The 17,615-nt window shown below is 26.7% G+C and overlaps 1 protein-coding gene across 1 annotated transcript in view; it reads right to left on the reverse strand.

Moving 5' to 3' along the window:
- The window catches only part of LOC100210785 (15-hydroxyprostaglandin dehydrogenase [NAD(+)]), a 32,690-nt gene extending 22,450 nt beyond the window's left edge, over window positions 1-10,240 (reverse strand). The window contains exons 1-2 of the mRNA XM_065818390.1: window positions 10,223-10,240; window positions 8,878-9,289 (exon numbers count right to left, since the gene is read on the reverse strand). Coding sequence (XP_065674462.1) covers window positions 8,878-9,201 — 324 coding nt within the window. The 5' untranslated portion in view covers window positions 9,202-9,289; window positions 10,223-10,240. The remainder of the gene's footprint in view (window positions 1-8,877; window positions 9,290-10,222) is intronic.
- Between the last annotated feature and the right edge of the window lie 7,375 nt (window positions 10,241-17,615).

Raw genomic sequence — 17,615 nt, forward strand, 5'->3', positions numbered from 1 at the left:
TAGCATCATTGAGAAACATTCTCATTGAAAGGAATATTAATGCATCTATACCAACAATATCTAAGTATTTGAAGTCGATGGAGTTCACTAGAAAATGACTTACATTAGTACCAAAAGAAAGGAACTCGCTGCAAAACGTTGATTTAAGACAAAGTTTTTGCAGGACTATTAATTTGATTCCTGACAATAACTTAGTATTTCTAGATGAAACAGGCTTTAACTTACATACTTTTATGCAATATGGCTATTATATAAAGAATACAAAACGTTTTGTTTTAGTGCCAGCAAATCGTGGAAAGAATGTAAGTCTGTGCTAGTATTGGATAATTGTGCATTTCATCGTCGAAGAGATGTAATTGATTTGCTCGGCCAATCCAATGTTTCAGTTTACTTTTTGCCACCTCATTCACCTCAATTGAACCAGATCGAGGAACACTTTAGTTGTCTTAAAACTAATTATACTGCTAGAAGGCTGTTTCCAAAAACTAGCAATGAAGTTAAGGCTAATTTAAATTCGCTTTACCGACAATTGGCATTGATTTTTGTGGTTGGTATTGTAATATGAGAAGATGGGTTTTGAAAGGTTTTTAAAGTGGATTCTTTGTTATTTATATTATTACTTTAAATATAATGAGTTATAGTTATATTAAAAAAATACACTTTATTCTTTAGAAATTTATGAATAACTTTATACATCATAAATGCACTCTTAAATAACTAAAATGTTTTATATTTTCTTAAAAAATTGTTTTATATATATATATATTTTTAATGTTTTATAATTTTATAAATTTGTTTTTTATTTTCTTACAATTTGTTTTGTATTCTCTAAAAAAATATTTTATAATTTCTTAAAAAATGTTTTACATTTTCTTAAAAAATGTTTTATATTTTCTTAAAAAATGCTTTATATTTCGCATAAACCCTGTAAATAAATTGTAAATAATTTGAACAATAATACAATACAAACAAGCAAAACCACATGCTTAGAAGAATGTGTGATTTTAGAGGCAATCAACACTCGTAGAAAAAAGTTGTAGAAGATCCAAATGACTACGATTTTACTATAAACTAAAATACTATAAATTTCAAGTTGTTGAAAATTTATGTATACCTTTAGTTAAAATTCCAGAATTTTTTTCATAAAACATAGACTTTTTATTCACAATTTAACTCCTAGCATGTTCGATGGTCATAAATTAAACTTTAAAGATAAAAGGTGTGTGCTTAAAAGTAGCTCTTTAAAAGCTGCTCTTTAATGCTTAAAAGCTGCTTAAAAGCTGCTCTTTAAATTGAACCTTGCAGTTAAGAAAAGTATACGCATTTGATAAAAGTTTGATATAAAGGTCTTTATTGGTTATAAGATATGTAAGAAGTAAAAAATACAAATCAAATCAAAAAATTTATAAAATACGTTGTAACATTTCAAGGACTTTTATGTATAGTACAAGCATGTTGTATGTTGATCTCCTGCCTCCAAGTAAACACTTCTAAAAGCATATGAAGCTGTTGCAGTATTATTTATGGCTTGTGCTGCTTTAAGAAATGAAAAAAATTGGAGAAAAGGCTATTCATCATTGAATAGAGTTGTAAAACCTCATAACAGTAATGAAATAGTATTCAGGTCTTGTCAGAGAACTGTGAATCGTGTAAAATTGTGGAATGCAGATAAAAATATTATCACATCTTTAAAATATCGATGCATCTTTAACTATTTTTGATATATATATATATATATATATATATATATATATATATATATATATATATATATATATATATATATATATATATATATATATATTTAAACTTTATATATAACTTTAACTGTAATATGTAGCAGGACTTTTAAGTACTTTTAGACAGCAACTTTTTTATACTTTTTTTTTTTAGTTCAGTTTATAAGGAACATAATAAGGAACAAATTAAATATCTCTATGATATTGATGTTCCTTAATAATTTTCTTGTATGCTTCAATATTACATATATAGGCTCATCCATAAATAAATTATTTGTAGGCATACAATATCTGCTTATTTGATTGTGATTTATGATTAGTGTCCCATTTGTTAAATTTTAATTTATACAGGTCTACCCCACTAACAAGTTGTAATTTTGTAACATACTGAATGCATGTTCCTCCATTATATATATATATATATATATATATATATATATATATATATATATATATATATATATATATATATATATATATATATATATATATATATATATATATATATATATATTATATATATATATATATATATATATATATATATATATATATATATATATATACATATATATATATATATATATATATATATATATACATATATATATATATACATATATTTATTTATATATATATATATATATATATATATATATATATATATATATATATATATATATATGATATATATATATATATATATATATATATATATATATATATATATATATATATATATATATATATATATATATATATATATATATATATATATATTAGAATTAATGTAAGCAGAGCATACTTTCAAGGATTTGGTTGGTTCTTTTTGCCTATTAACTGCTACAATCCACTCGCAACGCTTCTGACAAATCAAGCATTTTACTATCTTGATGCTTAATAATAGTGGGGAAGCCAAGGAAAGATATCTTGTCACCGTCACGATATCAACTGTTAACTTAAGCAACTGTTGACAAAACAAGTCATTGGCATAGTTTCACTAAAAATAATAAAATAATTTGTCGTTTCTATGAAAAAACAAAACAACATTTTTACACACATTTCAAAACAACCTCTTAAAATGTATAATGAAAATAAATAAACCAACTTTTTATAATCAAAAAATCTCTTTATATAAACTTTTATTTTCATCTATAAAATTTGAATTAGAAAAATTGTACTTGATATAGGACACAATTCTAAAAAAACTTGAAATGTATATTATTTTAAACGTGCTAGTTCAGCATTTTTTTTGTCAATTTGAGCATATTTTTGAAGTATCTGTATTTGAAAATTGATTTCTTAAAAATCCAGATAACTTAAAATGTTCAGAATCATGTTAGTTTAGAGTCTCAACAAAAGGTTGTGTTATTAAGTCATTATTGAGATCCATTATTAAGTTCCAATTGTTTGCATTCATCGTTGATATCAATGGAATTAGAAAAAAACTGCACATGTCCAACACACTTTACTTTCAGTGGGAATATATAGAATTAAATGACAAAAAGTCACCTCTTCTAAGAAACTCATTGCACACTAATCAATGAAATGAAATAGATCTTCTAAACATAATAACAGCTTGCTTGAAAATGTTTTAATTCTTACAGATCTATTACATATTTACTACTATTATTTATAGAAGTCCTTGAAATGTTACTCATTTCAAAAAATTTTAGAATTTGATTTGTCCTCAAGCTAATGCAGATCTTTCAATCAATTTCGTCTACTATGTATACTCTTATTTGCAGCAGAATTTGATGCAAAGAAGGGTTAATTAATACCACTGCTTTTAAGTAAGCTTTTAAATTTAAAGTTTAACTTATAAACAGCACCCATGTGATAAGATAATTTGTCAATAAAAAGTCTGTTTTATGAAAAAGGTTCTTGACATGACAGCAAAAAGATACACATAATTTTAACAATTTGAAGTTTATAATAAAATCATAATCATTTGGATCTTCTGCAACTTGTTTACATCTTTAGCACGAGTGTTGATTGCCTCTAAAATCACACATTCTTCTAATTTTGTGGTTTCAGTTGTTGCCAATTATTATTGTTATTAATTATTATTAAATACTTTTAATATACTAAAGCAATTTAATAAGTAATTCAGCATATTATTTATATACAAAGCATTTTAAAATATTAATACAATTTAATAAGTTATTTAACATGCATAAACAACCAAAATCTGTTCACTGTGTCTGAGTTATGTATGTTAGCAAATTGACAAAAATATTTTAAAAAAGAAAAGAATCTTATGTGTTATAATGCTTAAAAGAAGATGTTCAAAGGTAAAACAAAAATAAGTCTATTTTTGAATGCTTTGGAGTATTTTAGATACAGTTTACTAATTTGCACATTACTTATAAATTATTAGTAATGTTTGAATAAGTAAACTGTATATAAGGTACTCCAACGCATTCAAAATTCTTGTTTCAAAGGTGTATTATATTATTTATATAATACAACTTTGAAAACAAGTTATTTAATAAAGTTTTTTTTTATACAAAAAAAAATTACTTATATTCTAAGATAGATAATTAAATTCTACATAAATTTATTTAAAAATGATGTTTAAAAATCTATCTATTTCAAGGTATTTTATTTAAATAATTGTATTTAGATACGTTGTGCTAATAAAAGCACAACGGTGCTTGTATGGCAAATAAAGTAAACAAAGGGAGCTTCCTTTTGTTTACCTTATTTGCCATACAGTACGGCGGCCGCGAATTTTAACGTCACGTGATAGAATACTATCTATTTAAGACATTAAGTTTTTAAAATTACTGCAATATATTCATTTACCGCAAAACGAGTTATAGTAATAATAAAAAACTTCTTTTTTATTATTACTATATGGGTTTATTTTTTTTTATTTTTTTAATATTAAATAATTAAATTTAATTTTACGTTTTTAAAATGTTTGATATTAACGAATTTCTTACTTTTCTCGACATTTGCATAAATGAATTAAAATGTTACATTTATGAATTTTTAAATGATTATTTCTTAAATTTCTAATTGTGACTTTATGACTACAAATGATTTTTTATTTAAAAAAAAATTAGCGAGTAACAAATAAAAATTAAGTCAATTTATTTACTTTATTTATTAAAAGTTTATTACTTTATTAACGATTTTGTTGTGAAAGGGAAAATTATTTTTCCAAACATCATTTATTAAAATAAATGTTTAGGTAGTGGCGGATTTTAGGAGGAGGGGGGGGGGCCATGGGCGTTATAGCCCCTACCCCCCCTCTACCCGAGACTTTTTTTCAGAAATGTTCTTTAGTAAATTGGCTATTATACAGAATTTGACTATTATAAAAACGAATGAAATTGACTATAGTCAATTTCATTCGTCAGTATAATAGTTTATTATATATATATATATATATATATATATATATATATATATATATATATATATATATATATATATATATATATATATATATATATATATATATATATATATATATATATATACAGTTTATGATATATAATAAAATATATTGTATGTAATTATACATATATGAAATTTCTGAAACATCAAAAATCTTGCCCATGTTGACAACACAGAAACTCAGATTGGCGATTGATAAACTTCATGAAAATTAAAATTTGCTTATATTCTTAAAAAAGCGTTTTTCTTATTTTTCTTTCGTTTTTTTTTTTATTAGAAAAAACGTTTATCTGAAATTTATATCATTGTTTTAACAATGATATAAACACTTCAAAGTGTTTGATGTATTTCTCTAATTAAAAAAGCTTAACAAATGATTCTTATAAAGCACTCTTATAGGGTTTTATTACAAAAATGTCTTTTATCTTATTTTTAATTAGAGTACTAACTATTCACAATGTAATAGTAAAGTAGCCGTTGCTGAGCATATCAATGCCGTTGCCCGTATTTTGTAAGTTCAAAATGTGGCAAATTAAGACTACTTCTAGAACTTTTGTAGGCTTTTTATCGCTTGAGCATATCGATGCTTTTTTAGATATTGAAAGATTCATATGTTAGGTAACTAAATAATTTATACATTTCAAGGCAGACCTAAGGCCACGATTGTTATGGGTACAAAACGCAATAACCGCAAAAATATATTTTTAGCAGCTTACTCCGTCCCAGACTCTTGCGTACACATGATTTTTTTTTGTAAAAATAAATGTATGCTATAGTGGCTTTCAAAAACAATTATGGAATTTATGTGCAAGTAACGGCCTTAGAAGATATTAATGCTTAAAGGAAATTTAAAGTTTCAAATTTAGCGGATTTGAACCGTGATTTCTAGACTACAAAAGGTGAAAACATAATGAATTTTTTTTACTGAAGAAATCTACCCGGATTAGCAGAAAAATAAAAAATAAACGCGTCTCTCAAAATGTTGCTAAAATTCCCCTTCAAAGTACAAATTGCACCTCATGCATAGATATTTTTACAAAATGGGCCAAATTACGGGACCTAATATCTCCCCAATTAATAGGAATTTAAAAAATAATTTGAACAGTGGGCTAATTTTTTACATTTCTCCATTACTTTCTACAAAATCTAAAAATGAAGAGAATTTAAAGACATCTTCCAGACTTTGCCTATATTTCTCAGATAAGGGCTCTTATAATACAGATGAATAAATTAATAGGTTATTTTAGATTAACCACTAAAGAAATGATTTCTTAATGACGTAAGTTAGACAAAAATTACAGTTAACTGCATTATTTATTTTAATTATTTTATTTGCTTTTTTTATATATTTATATGTTATTTATATTTATTATATGTTATTTATATTTTTGCCTTAGCAAACTTTAAAATTCTTACCCTAGTAAAAAAAAAAGTTTTTTTCAAAAAAAATTTAAATTCAAAACTCCCAAAACTAAAATTAAATTTTACTAAACTAAAAAGGCTGTTTTTAAAGATTCGCTTTTCAAATTAAAGTTTGCTAGTTCCGGAAAAAAGTTATGAGCGAAAAACCGATATAAATGTTTTTTGGAGGTGTAAACATGCTAATAGCTCACACTTTTGCATTAAGATAAGCGCGGCTAAACTATTTAATAGTTATTAATTAATAAAAAACGTAAGTAAATATGGTAACTTTTTCTTTTCTAAAATTTAAAACAAAATAACTCGTACTTAAATTCATAAAATGCAATTAACTTACACTGAAGAGCGATTGCAACTTGCAGTAGAACAAATAAAAAAAGGCGAAGTATCACTCGGTAAAGCTTCAGAGGCATGCCACATACAAAAGGCAACTCTTCAAAAGCGTGTGCACAACGAAGTCCAATCATATGGTAAAGGTATAACTACCGTGCTAAGTACAGCTTTTGAATTTGTTGTTGTTTCAGTACTTATAAGTTTATCCAATTGGGGATTTGCCAGAACATTCGCAGATGTCATTTCAATAGTTAAGGGTTATTTGGTATTTACAAAACAAAGTTATCTGTTTCCACAAAGCGTTATATCAGGACAGAAATGGTATCAAGGTTTCACGAAACAATGGAGTCATAAATTAAACGCCAGAGTAGCAGGCAACATTTCGTCTCGCAGAGCTTCTTCTTGTACCGAGGACAAAACAACAAGTTATTTCAATACACTTTAAAAACAATTTCTTCAAGCAAATATTAACTATAACACTTCCAAGTCGGATTGGACGGAAGAGAAACAATTTATTCAATGGCTCACTAAAGTATTCATACCGGCAATCAAATTAATTTTAGGTAATTAGTTTGGTCTATTTAAATTGAGTGGTTTAATCAATCAATCAATTATTGCATTGACAATAACATCAGGGTAATATGCTTATCGGCTCATTCGTCCCACATAACTCAAACGTTAGACGTTGGTTTTTATTGTCACATTAAACGAGTTTGGGGCAACTTACTTTCAGAATTTAATGCAGTTACAAATTTTAACAACTTGATAAAAGAAAATTTCATTCAACTACAAGCAAAACTTTTTAGCTCCGGCGACGCATTTACACGAACACAAATAATCGCTTTCAAAACGCTGGTTTGTTCCCACTTAATATTAGGAAAATTGATCAATTAAAATTAAAAATTGCTCAAACATTTCAACAACCATCTCAGCCTTCTTCATCATCTTCATCCAAGCCTGCTTTATCATTCTTAACCGAGCCTGCTTCATCATCCTCATCCCAGCCTATATCATCATCTAACATCAGTCAGCAAATTATATCAATTTGCCAACTTCAAAATTTAACAACAGCACCAGTGACTCCTGCTAAAACAAATAATATGTTGCAAAACTTCACAGAAAAAGTCGAAAGCAATTTGAAAATTTTTTTATAACGTTACCATGTTGATACACAAAATAACCCAAAAGAGTCAATATTTTAAGAGCCTTCAAGCCAGTACTATGTACTTCAAGCCAGTATCTATGTACATCCGAGGTGCTCGAGAAACTAAAGCAAGACAATGAGGCCAAAAATTCAAAAATTAAAGAAATGCAAGATTCACTTCAGTAAAGCTTCAGATGAAACTCAGCAAGTGCAACATTCAAAAAAACCGAAACAAGACAAAGACATCAAGAGGTGCTTCTGACGATGAAACAACTCAAATTTATTTAATTAATAAATAGTTTTTTTCGTATATTTGATTTAAACTTCTAATAAGATTAGTTTTCATTTTATCTTTAATTAATTTAGCTTTTCTTCCTCATCAATTGTTATTAAATTTTAAGTAGCTTACTTTTCCCCAATTATAAGGGGAAAAGTAAACGTTTTTTTTTCCTTCATAAAAATCGATTTTTTAAAAAGTTTTCAAAAAATTTTTTTTTAATTTTTATATATTTTATATCTTATAAATTATCTATAAAAAAAAACAAAAAAAAAAAGCATAAAATTTTTTTTCTTAAAAAAATTAATTGAACATGAAGCTAAAGCGTTTACTCTTTCCCCAGTTTACTCTATATATCTAAAGAAACGTTTTATCTAAAATATGCGTGACACAGATATGTTTAACAAAGTCCTACATTTAAATTATTGGGGGATATCATTGCATATTATGTTTAACAAATTAATTCAGATATGCTAAATTTAACAAAATCAACATCAAAAATTTTTTTTGCTAGACACTAAAACTTAAATCAACGCAAATAATTAAAAAATACCTACTAAATTAATATTCATTGTTTTTTTCCAGTCAGCAGCGTTAAAAATTCCAGCATTGTTTACCAATACACCTATTTTTCCATCTAGCTTTTTTTCACTATCCTCCCATATGTTTCTCATTAGCAGTTCGTCGGTAACATCTCCCTCATAGAAAAGACATTGACCTGGATGCGTTTCATTCAACTCTTTTTCAGTTGCTTCGCCAACTTCTTTTAGAATATCTACAATTATAACTTTACCACCACGTTGAACAATAGCCGAGGCAAACCCTTTTCCCAGACCTCTTGATCCACCAGTTATTAGAAATATTTGATTAAAGGTACTCATTGCATAAAAATGATTTTGTTGAATAAATTTTAATCTCTCATAAATTTGCACTTTTTATTTTTTCAATTTTAAAAAACGAAACTACGCTCTAAAATAAAAATCCGTTAAAGAATTACTTAACACCTACGGGTTGTTTAGTTAGCAAAACTTTTTTGTTTCAACATAATAATACTTAAATTAAACAAAACAAAAAGAAACAAGTGCGAAATTAAGCGAAAATAAAATGAAACCAGACATATTTTCACAGATGTTTTACGCAATGTAAAATTGTTCACAAGTTTGTCAAAAAGTAAACAATTTCCGCATAAAAAGTTTCAAAATTCACTAATTTTTAAATACTATTAAATTCTTTCTATACACGCTTTAATCTTTAAATGAAAAAATCTTTCCTTGTAAAATAAATATTTACATTGTGTGAAAATAAAAATCAATATTTTCAAAACAATGCTAATAATTTGGGATTACTTTTCTGTTTTAAAACGATTTTAACGGAAAACCTAATTGAGTCAACTAATTCTTTTTTACGGAAAACCTGAGTCATTTAAATCTTTGTATCGTTATTCTTTATGGTTGAAATTCAGAACGCTTATCTGTTTTAAGTTGTTGCATCTCAGAATTATTTGAAACGGTAACGAGAAACCAGTTAAAATTAGAACGAGAAAAATAACGGTAACAAAAAAAATAAGGCGAGACGAGACTAGTTAAATGGCGAGAAATATAAAAAAAACTAAGCAGAAACGAAATAGATTTATTCTTTAAATTTCTATGAACTTTTCGGAATTTTCATGTTATGGATATGCCTAAAAGACAAAAATGGTTATCATGAAACAAATATTTTTATACCTTGAATGTATGTTATGCCTATTACTTGGACACTAATTAAATTTAAAAGTGTAAATACTGTAGGTAGGTAAAATATGTAAATAAGTCTAAATACAGATAAACTACAAATTTAATTCAGTTATTAAAAAGATAATACTTAATTAAAAACATTATTAATTAACAGTTTAATTAAACTTACCATTACAATCTATTAGCAATTGCTTCTCCAGTGCAACTGCCATTGAAGAAAGTACAATGAACTTTCTTACTTAAAATTTAAAAACTTTGTAGGCAAATAATTCTGATTGGCTAATGGATTACCGAGAAAAAAAGTGATAGTTTTTAAAAAAAGATGTTGATTTTTATTAAATTTGGTACAGCAGAATGGTTGGGTTTTTTGCAAAGGTGCAAAAGCAAAAAGCAAAAAGGAGGGGTTTTTTGATTAAAATCTCGTTTTGTCTCGAAATGAAGCAAGATAATATTTTTTATTTATCGTTATAACGAGATGCCAAAGGTAAATTAAAAAGTAAGCGAATGTCTTCCGAAACGATAAATTACTGCGTTTCGTTTCGTCAATCTCACTAAAATTTACCGTTTAGTTTCGCTTAATCTGTTCGATCTAACTTTTGGTGGACATCGATATTTTTTTATACAAAAATATAGCTTTTAATGCATTTATATTTTGTTTAAAAGCGGAGAATACTACTCTCAGACAAATTAAATTGAATCAACTGCTTCGGCAAGAAATATTTTAAAGTATAAAATAAACACAGTTAAGCGGAAATTTTCTCTGTGGGTAACTAGGCTAACATTTTATAGGTTTAATCCTCTTTTATCAAGTGCATCTATTTGTCATTAAATATTATTTCATTTTTTAGTATTATATTTCTATTTAACAAGAACAAGGAATGCAGACAATTGTAGTTTTCTTGAAAGAAACACAATGAGAAACTATTTTTTCTATTTCGTAATCAAACAAACTTCAACCTAATCTCTTTTTTTACAAAATCAATCAATAGTCTATTTTAAACTAAAAACCTCAAATACTCGCAATAAAAACCGTGTAAGCAGGTTAAAATAATTTCTAATTTAAAAATGTTAACTGCAATTAACATTTTTAAATTGGTAATTATTTTAATGTGCTTAGTTATAAACGAATCGTTTGCATGCAAACGAGTCGTTTATAACTGTTACAGAATTTTCCAGAATATTATAACAACAATGAATATCAGTAAAGAACATGTTACTGTGAAATCTATGCTGCTTTACTTATCTGCGAGTAAAGCGCTTTGTTCAGTCCATTGATCTCAAAATATAACTGGATAGCGCATTCTATTGTTTTTTCCGAAAAAAGTTGTAGCCTAAATTGACCTCCCAAGATGGCGGCAGTTTTAATTCCTAGCGGAAAAGCCGATATGCATTTTCAATGGCTTATCAAATTACAAAAGAAAATAATTAAATAAGACTAATAAATTTGTAAAAAATAGCAGAAAACAAATGAATTTATTAAATAATACAGAAAAAAATTATCTTTTCGAATAATTGAATTTATTATTAAAAGGCATTAGTGAAATTAACAATTTTAGTTATATGTATAATTTATGTACCGTTTAGCTCTTTGTTACCCAATGCTGTATGCAATTTTTTGTAGCAAAGTACCGTTTTTTACAAATGCTGCATAAACTATTAACTGAGTGCTGTGAGTACACAAAACTCTAGGGTTCCTTCTAGAATTATATTATACTTGAATGCTATTATTGGATAAATTATTTGAATAAAATATTCTAAAGTGTCACTTATACTGGTAAAAAAAAACCAGGTTTGAATTATAGTTATTTAAAACAACTTTTAAAACAAATAAAAAGTAAATAATCATTTCTTATAATTTAAAGGATAATCACTCAATATAATATTGAAAATACAAATGTCTATAAAAATACATTTGTTTAAAAAAAATGTATTTATTAAATCTTTTTATTTGCATAATAGATTAATTATATGACATTAAATTCAAGAAACCTATAACTGGTACGCAAATGATCTTTTCTAGTCTAAAAACTGGTTTCATTGGATATTTTGCTGCAATTAAATCTGTTTGAGATATATTTCTCGACTGAGTAGAAAAAGAAGGTTCACCATAAAATTATTTAACATATAAGCTCAGTCAAAACCATCTAACAAGCTTTTTATTAGAGCTGTGATATCTGCAAGAATGTTTAACAACAATATCAATTGCCAACAATTCACAGCCACATATAAACAACTCTTGATGGGAAGTAGCGTTCAATGTTCAAATGGAAACTGCAGCAACAGAGATAAAACAATTATGACCACGATTATGCAGATATTCCAAATTGCAGCAATCTATTTGAATGCAAAAAAGCTTTGATCTCATATATTGCTGGATACGTAGCTAAAATGACATAAAAAAAGAATTGTCTCCATTAAATGTCAGAATGCATCAGTACTTCCTTTTCATTTTAAACAAAATAGCTTTTTTAAAATTCTGAGACAGGAGTTTGATTAAACCAACCATAAGTGTTATTATCATATGCAAAGAAACTGAAAGGTGTTTCAAAGAAACTGAAAGGTGTTACGAAGAACAAAGAAAAGAGTTTAATTTATTACAAAACAGAACTGCCGTCTTATAATTTGAAAAAAGAATGCAGGTAGTTTTTATTTTTCTTAGAGATATTTAAGAAAACTTCTTAGACAAATTGTCCGACCGTATCAATATTATTACAAAAGTAATTGTTATAACAACACAATTCAAATCCGTTTAATACTTTTGGCACAGCTCAGGCAAAGAGCAAAATAAACTACTATTAATTAATTTTAATTGATAGTTATGCACGATATCTTAAACGAATGTTTTTAATTTTATGACGCATTAAGGTGTTGGCGTTGGTTACTAGTAAGACAGTATAAAAATTTTTTTTACATTTAAAAAGAGCTGTAGTTAGTTTAAAATATGCTTTATGTACAGAAAAATATACTTAAACAGAGTTTTGAATTTTGTACAGTTTAAACATATTTGCATACATATTTATACTTGAATCTACTTAAAAACCAATTGCCTCTTCCATTGTATGTTTTGATGTTGTTACTCTAGTTTCAGTTAATTAAGTCTTTAAGTAGCTATTGTATAAAATGAACAGAATTAGGTAAAAATTTATATTTAGAATAGCAGATAGATTGTATATATAAATGCCACATGATTTAACCCTGAAACAATATTATGAGATGTGAGTTTGATCACAGTCCTTTTTTAAATGTATATGTATATATATATATATATATATATATATATATATATATATATATATATATATATATATATATATATATATATATATATATATATATATATATATATATATATATATATATATATACATTAAAAAAAAGACTGTGATCAAGCTCACAGTCTTTTTTTAATATACGATGATTTGATTTGAGATTCGACTTGATTTGTAAATCAACGTCTGATTCGATTCGGATTTGATTCGATACCATAAAAGGTGATTCGCAGGGTCCTAATACATATATATATATATATATATATATATATATATATATATATATATATATATATATATATATATATATATATATGTTTGTATGAGTATATGTATATATAGTTTAAAAGGTTGGACAAAGCAAGGAATTGCGTCTTTAGAAACTTTAAATAAACTTCTACAAATGTTGCCTTGGTTTTTAGTTTATAAATTACAAAGTATAAAACTTTTGTAACTTATTTAACGAAATGCACCACGAGAAGGTAAACCGTAGGACTTGGCATTTCATATTTCTAGATTAAATACAAAACAAATAATAACAAAAAAGGAAAAAAATGTTGTTACTAAAAAACTGTTTGTTTTTTTTCTTTTTCTTTTTCTTTAAAACTATTTATTTTTATTTTATAATATTAGATTTATATTTATTTTAAAGACTGCTTGGATCAAAAAATAAAATATGACATTGCTTACAGAGGTTTTATAAATATTTTCACAAGCTGTATCTAATCTATGCAATCTATATAATACTACTTAAATAACTATTTAATCTGTAACAATATTACTATATAATACTATTTATCATAATATATAATACTATTTAAATATAACTATATAATCTGTAACAATCAATTTAATATATATATATATATATATATATATATATGTCGTTTGATTTAGTGTTGTAAATAATACAAAACTCTTGTTCGTTGAAAAGTGCTCAATATTTAGGAAATTTATTTTGATTATATATAAATTTCAAAACAGATTTATAATCAAATTTTTATTTTGCATTAAATCTCGCAGTTTTATGATAAAAGCAATTTCGGTATATATCGAGATGGTGGACTAGCTACGTTTAGGAATAAAAGTGGTCAGGAAATGGAGAGGATAAAGAAACATTTTGTACAAATTTTTAAAAATAACAATCTTCTTATCTCTATTAAATGTAATTTAAAAATAGTTAACTATCTCGATTTAACGCTAAACTTTAACGATGGTTCTTTTCAGCCATATCGCAAACCAGATAATATACTGAATTATATACATATTAGTTCTAATCTTCCACCAAGTGTAAAAAAAAGTATTCCTAAGACTATTAAATTAAGATTATCGGCAACATCGTCAAGTGAATTGATATTTAAAGAAAGTATTCCTCCTTATCAAGAAGCCTTGAAAAAATCGGGTTACAATTGCGAACTTGCATACCATCCAAGTATAAAATCAACAAACGGCAACCATAAACGCAAGATAATTTGGTATAATCCTCCTTTCAGTGCAAATGTTGTTACAAAAATAGGTAAATTTTTTTTGAACCTCAATGACCTCCACTTTCCAGTTAACCACAGACTTCGTAAAACATTTAATAGAAACACAAACAAAATAAGTTATTCCTGCATGCCAAACATAAAATCCATTATCAATTCTCACAATAAAAGCATTTTACATAAGGAGGCAAAAACTAATGAAATGAAATGCAATTGCATTGACAAAACCAAATGTCCAACGAACAACCATTGCCTTTCCAACAACATTGTTTATCAGGCCACCATCCACTCAAACAATCCGGAATATAAAGAAAAAGTGTATTTTAGAGTAAGCGAAACACCTTTTAAAGTTCAGTATGCAAACCACTGAAAATCTTTTAATGCAGTTAGGTGGAAATTAAAAGAAAAAAACTTTACGCCTTTTGTCAGATGGAAGATTGTTAAAAAATGCAGACCATACAACCCAACAGCAAGAGTTTGTAACCTTTGTTTGAACGAGAAGTTCCAAATTTTGATGTATAAAGGAGAAAACCTATTAAATACAAGGAGTGAAATAATATCGAAGTGCAGGCACAAAAATAAGTTTCTTATTTCCTCTTTTGATACCGAAGATTTTGATCCTGGTTGGTTTACGTCACGTTTACGTCACGTTATACTTATACAAAACTTTTAAAATTTTGTTTCCATGAAGTCATTAGAACTCACGCCACCGTAATTCTAATTGTAATTTTAACGTTTAATTTTTAATTTTGTAATATATGGCTGATGATTGCCGTTAGGCATGAAACTTAAAGTTGCATAATAAAAGTTTTTTCTATATCGTTTTTAATTATGATTATAATATATATATATATATATATATATATATATATATATATATATATATATATATATACAAAAATTATAAAGTTAATACTTAAATCATTACCTTCCATAACAAGTGCGACAAAACCAATACCTTGCTTTTAAAAAAGAACTCTTTTTTTTTTTCCTACACATTTTTTATGTGACCACTACAAGCATGAATCACATGCTATTGCATTGCCAATTTTATTTCCTTCGCTTGTGCTCTTCAGGCATACAGCACACGGCCAGATATGTTGATTTTTTTAAGCCTTAATTACTTTATCAAGTGCTTTCTATGCATCCAAGCTAAAGTATATTTGCAATGAAGAAAGCAACTCTAATGCACTTTCATCAAGTATAGATGATGGAATACAATTCAATCTTTTTTCTACAGCACTCTTATTGATAAGGGTACCAGAAAGAGCTTTCTGTACATTGTAAGCTTTTAAAAACCAACTAAGCATCACTACAACAAAACCATTTGATCTTAATAACTAATACTGTAAAAACATCTATTAATAAAAAAATTCATTAAAACATTTATTAATTTCAATTAAGTGGTCACCAATAAAGTGTCATGCTGTAACACTTTGAGGCAAGAAAATATTTTTTAACTGAGTATCTAAAATAAATGTACAAAATGCTATAATTCCATCTTATTCTTACATAATAAATTCTATTTAATATAACAATCACTCTCAATTGCATATAATTTTTTTGAACTTTATATATACCTAGAACACCTGCTTTATCCTGGTTTTGTTGCGAATTATCGGCAGTAACATATTGCTTTGAAGACTCATTTCTGAAATCGATCTCATTTCTATCCTCTTTGTTAGAGTTTTCAATAAGGTCTTCATTCAGACAACATACCTGTTGTAGTCTTGCAGAAATGTTCTCCAGAGCTGTCATCTACACTTTCAAAATTATTTAACAAGTGCTTATCAGAGTCTTGTTTTCCAGCCTGCTGGAAAGCGGCATCTGTTTTCCATATTTACAAAAATTCTGGAGAGCAATCTGACTTATCTAACTACAATTCCATTAGTCTTCTTTCTATCATATGCAAGGTTTTTAAATCTTTCATTAACAAACACTTAATCTCTCATCTTAAATCAAATAACTTATTTCATCAATATGGATTTCGATCTTATCATTCTACAGCTGCTTTGCTAACAGTAATAACAGGTTTTATCGTGCATTAGGTAGAGGTGGAGAGGTTAAGGCTATTGCTCTTGATATATCTAAAGCTTTCTATAAAGCTTGGCATGCTGGTCTTCTCCTTAAGCTTTCTTCTTACGGTGTATCTGGCAACATTATTTAATTCTTGGCACTATACTCTTTTTAATTTACATTAACAATCTTCCAGATATTCTCACATCTAAGGTGGCATTGTTTACTGATGATACTACCATTTATTCTTGTCATGATAGGAAGCCAACACTCTCTGATTGCTTGGAGGGGGCATTTGAGCTTGAAGGATATCACTTCTGCTTTAGCATGGGGCTTACAGTGGCTGGTGAACTTTAATTCAGATAAAACTCAATCATCAATCGTTATCATAATAAATTAGATCTTCCTATATTTATGAATGGTAATGTACTTGATGAATCATCTACCCTTCATCTTCTAGGATTAACTTTTACTTCCTATCTTTCTTGGAAATCGTATATCAAATCCATTGTAAAATTAGCCTCTGCTAAGGTTGCATCTCTTTATCGTGCTCGACACTTTCTTACTCCAGATTCTATTCTTTATCTCGATAAATCTCAAATCCGTCCTCATATGGAATATTGTTGCCATATCTGGGGTAGATCTTCTAATGATGCCTTTTCTTTTTTAGACAAGGTGCAAAAACACATTGTAAACATAGTTGAACCTGCTCTTGCAGCCAACCTCCAACCATTATCACATCGTCATATCGTTGCTTCTCTTTCTCTTTTCTACAAATACTATCATGGTTTCT

The sequence above is a fragment of the Hydra vulgaris genome, chromosome 14, assembly GCF_038396675.1.
Source record: "Hydra vulgaris chromosome 14, alternate assembly HydraT2T_AEP".
In the NCBI taxonomy this organism is placed as follows: Eukaryota; Metazoa; Cnidaria; class Hydrozoa; order Anthoathecata; family Hydridae; genus Hydra; species Hydra vulgaris.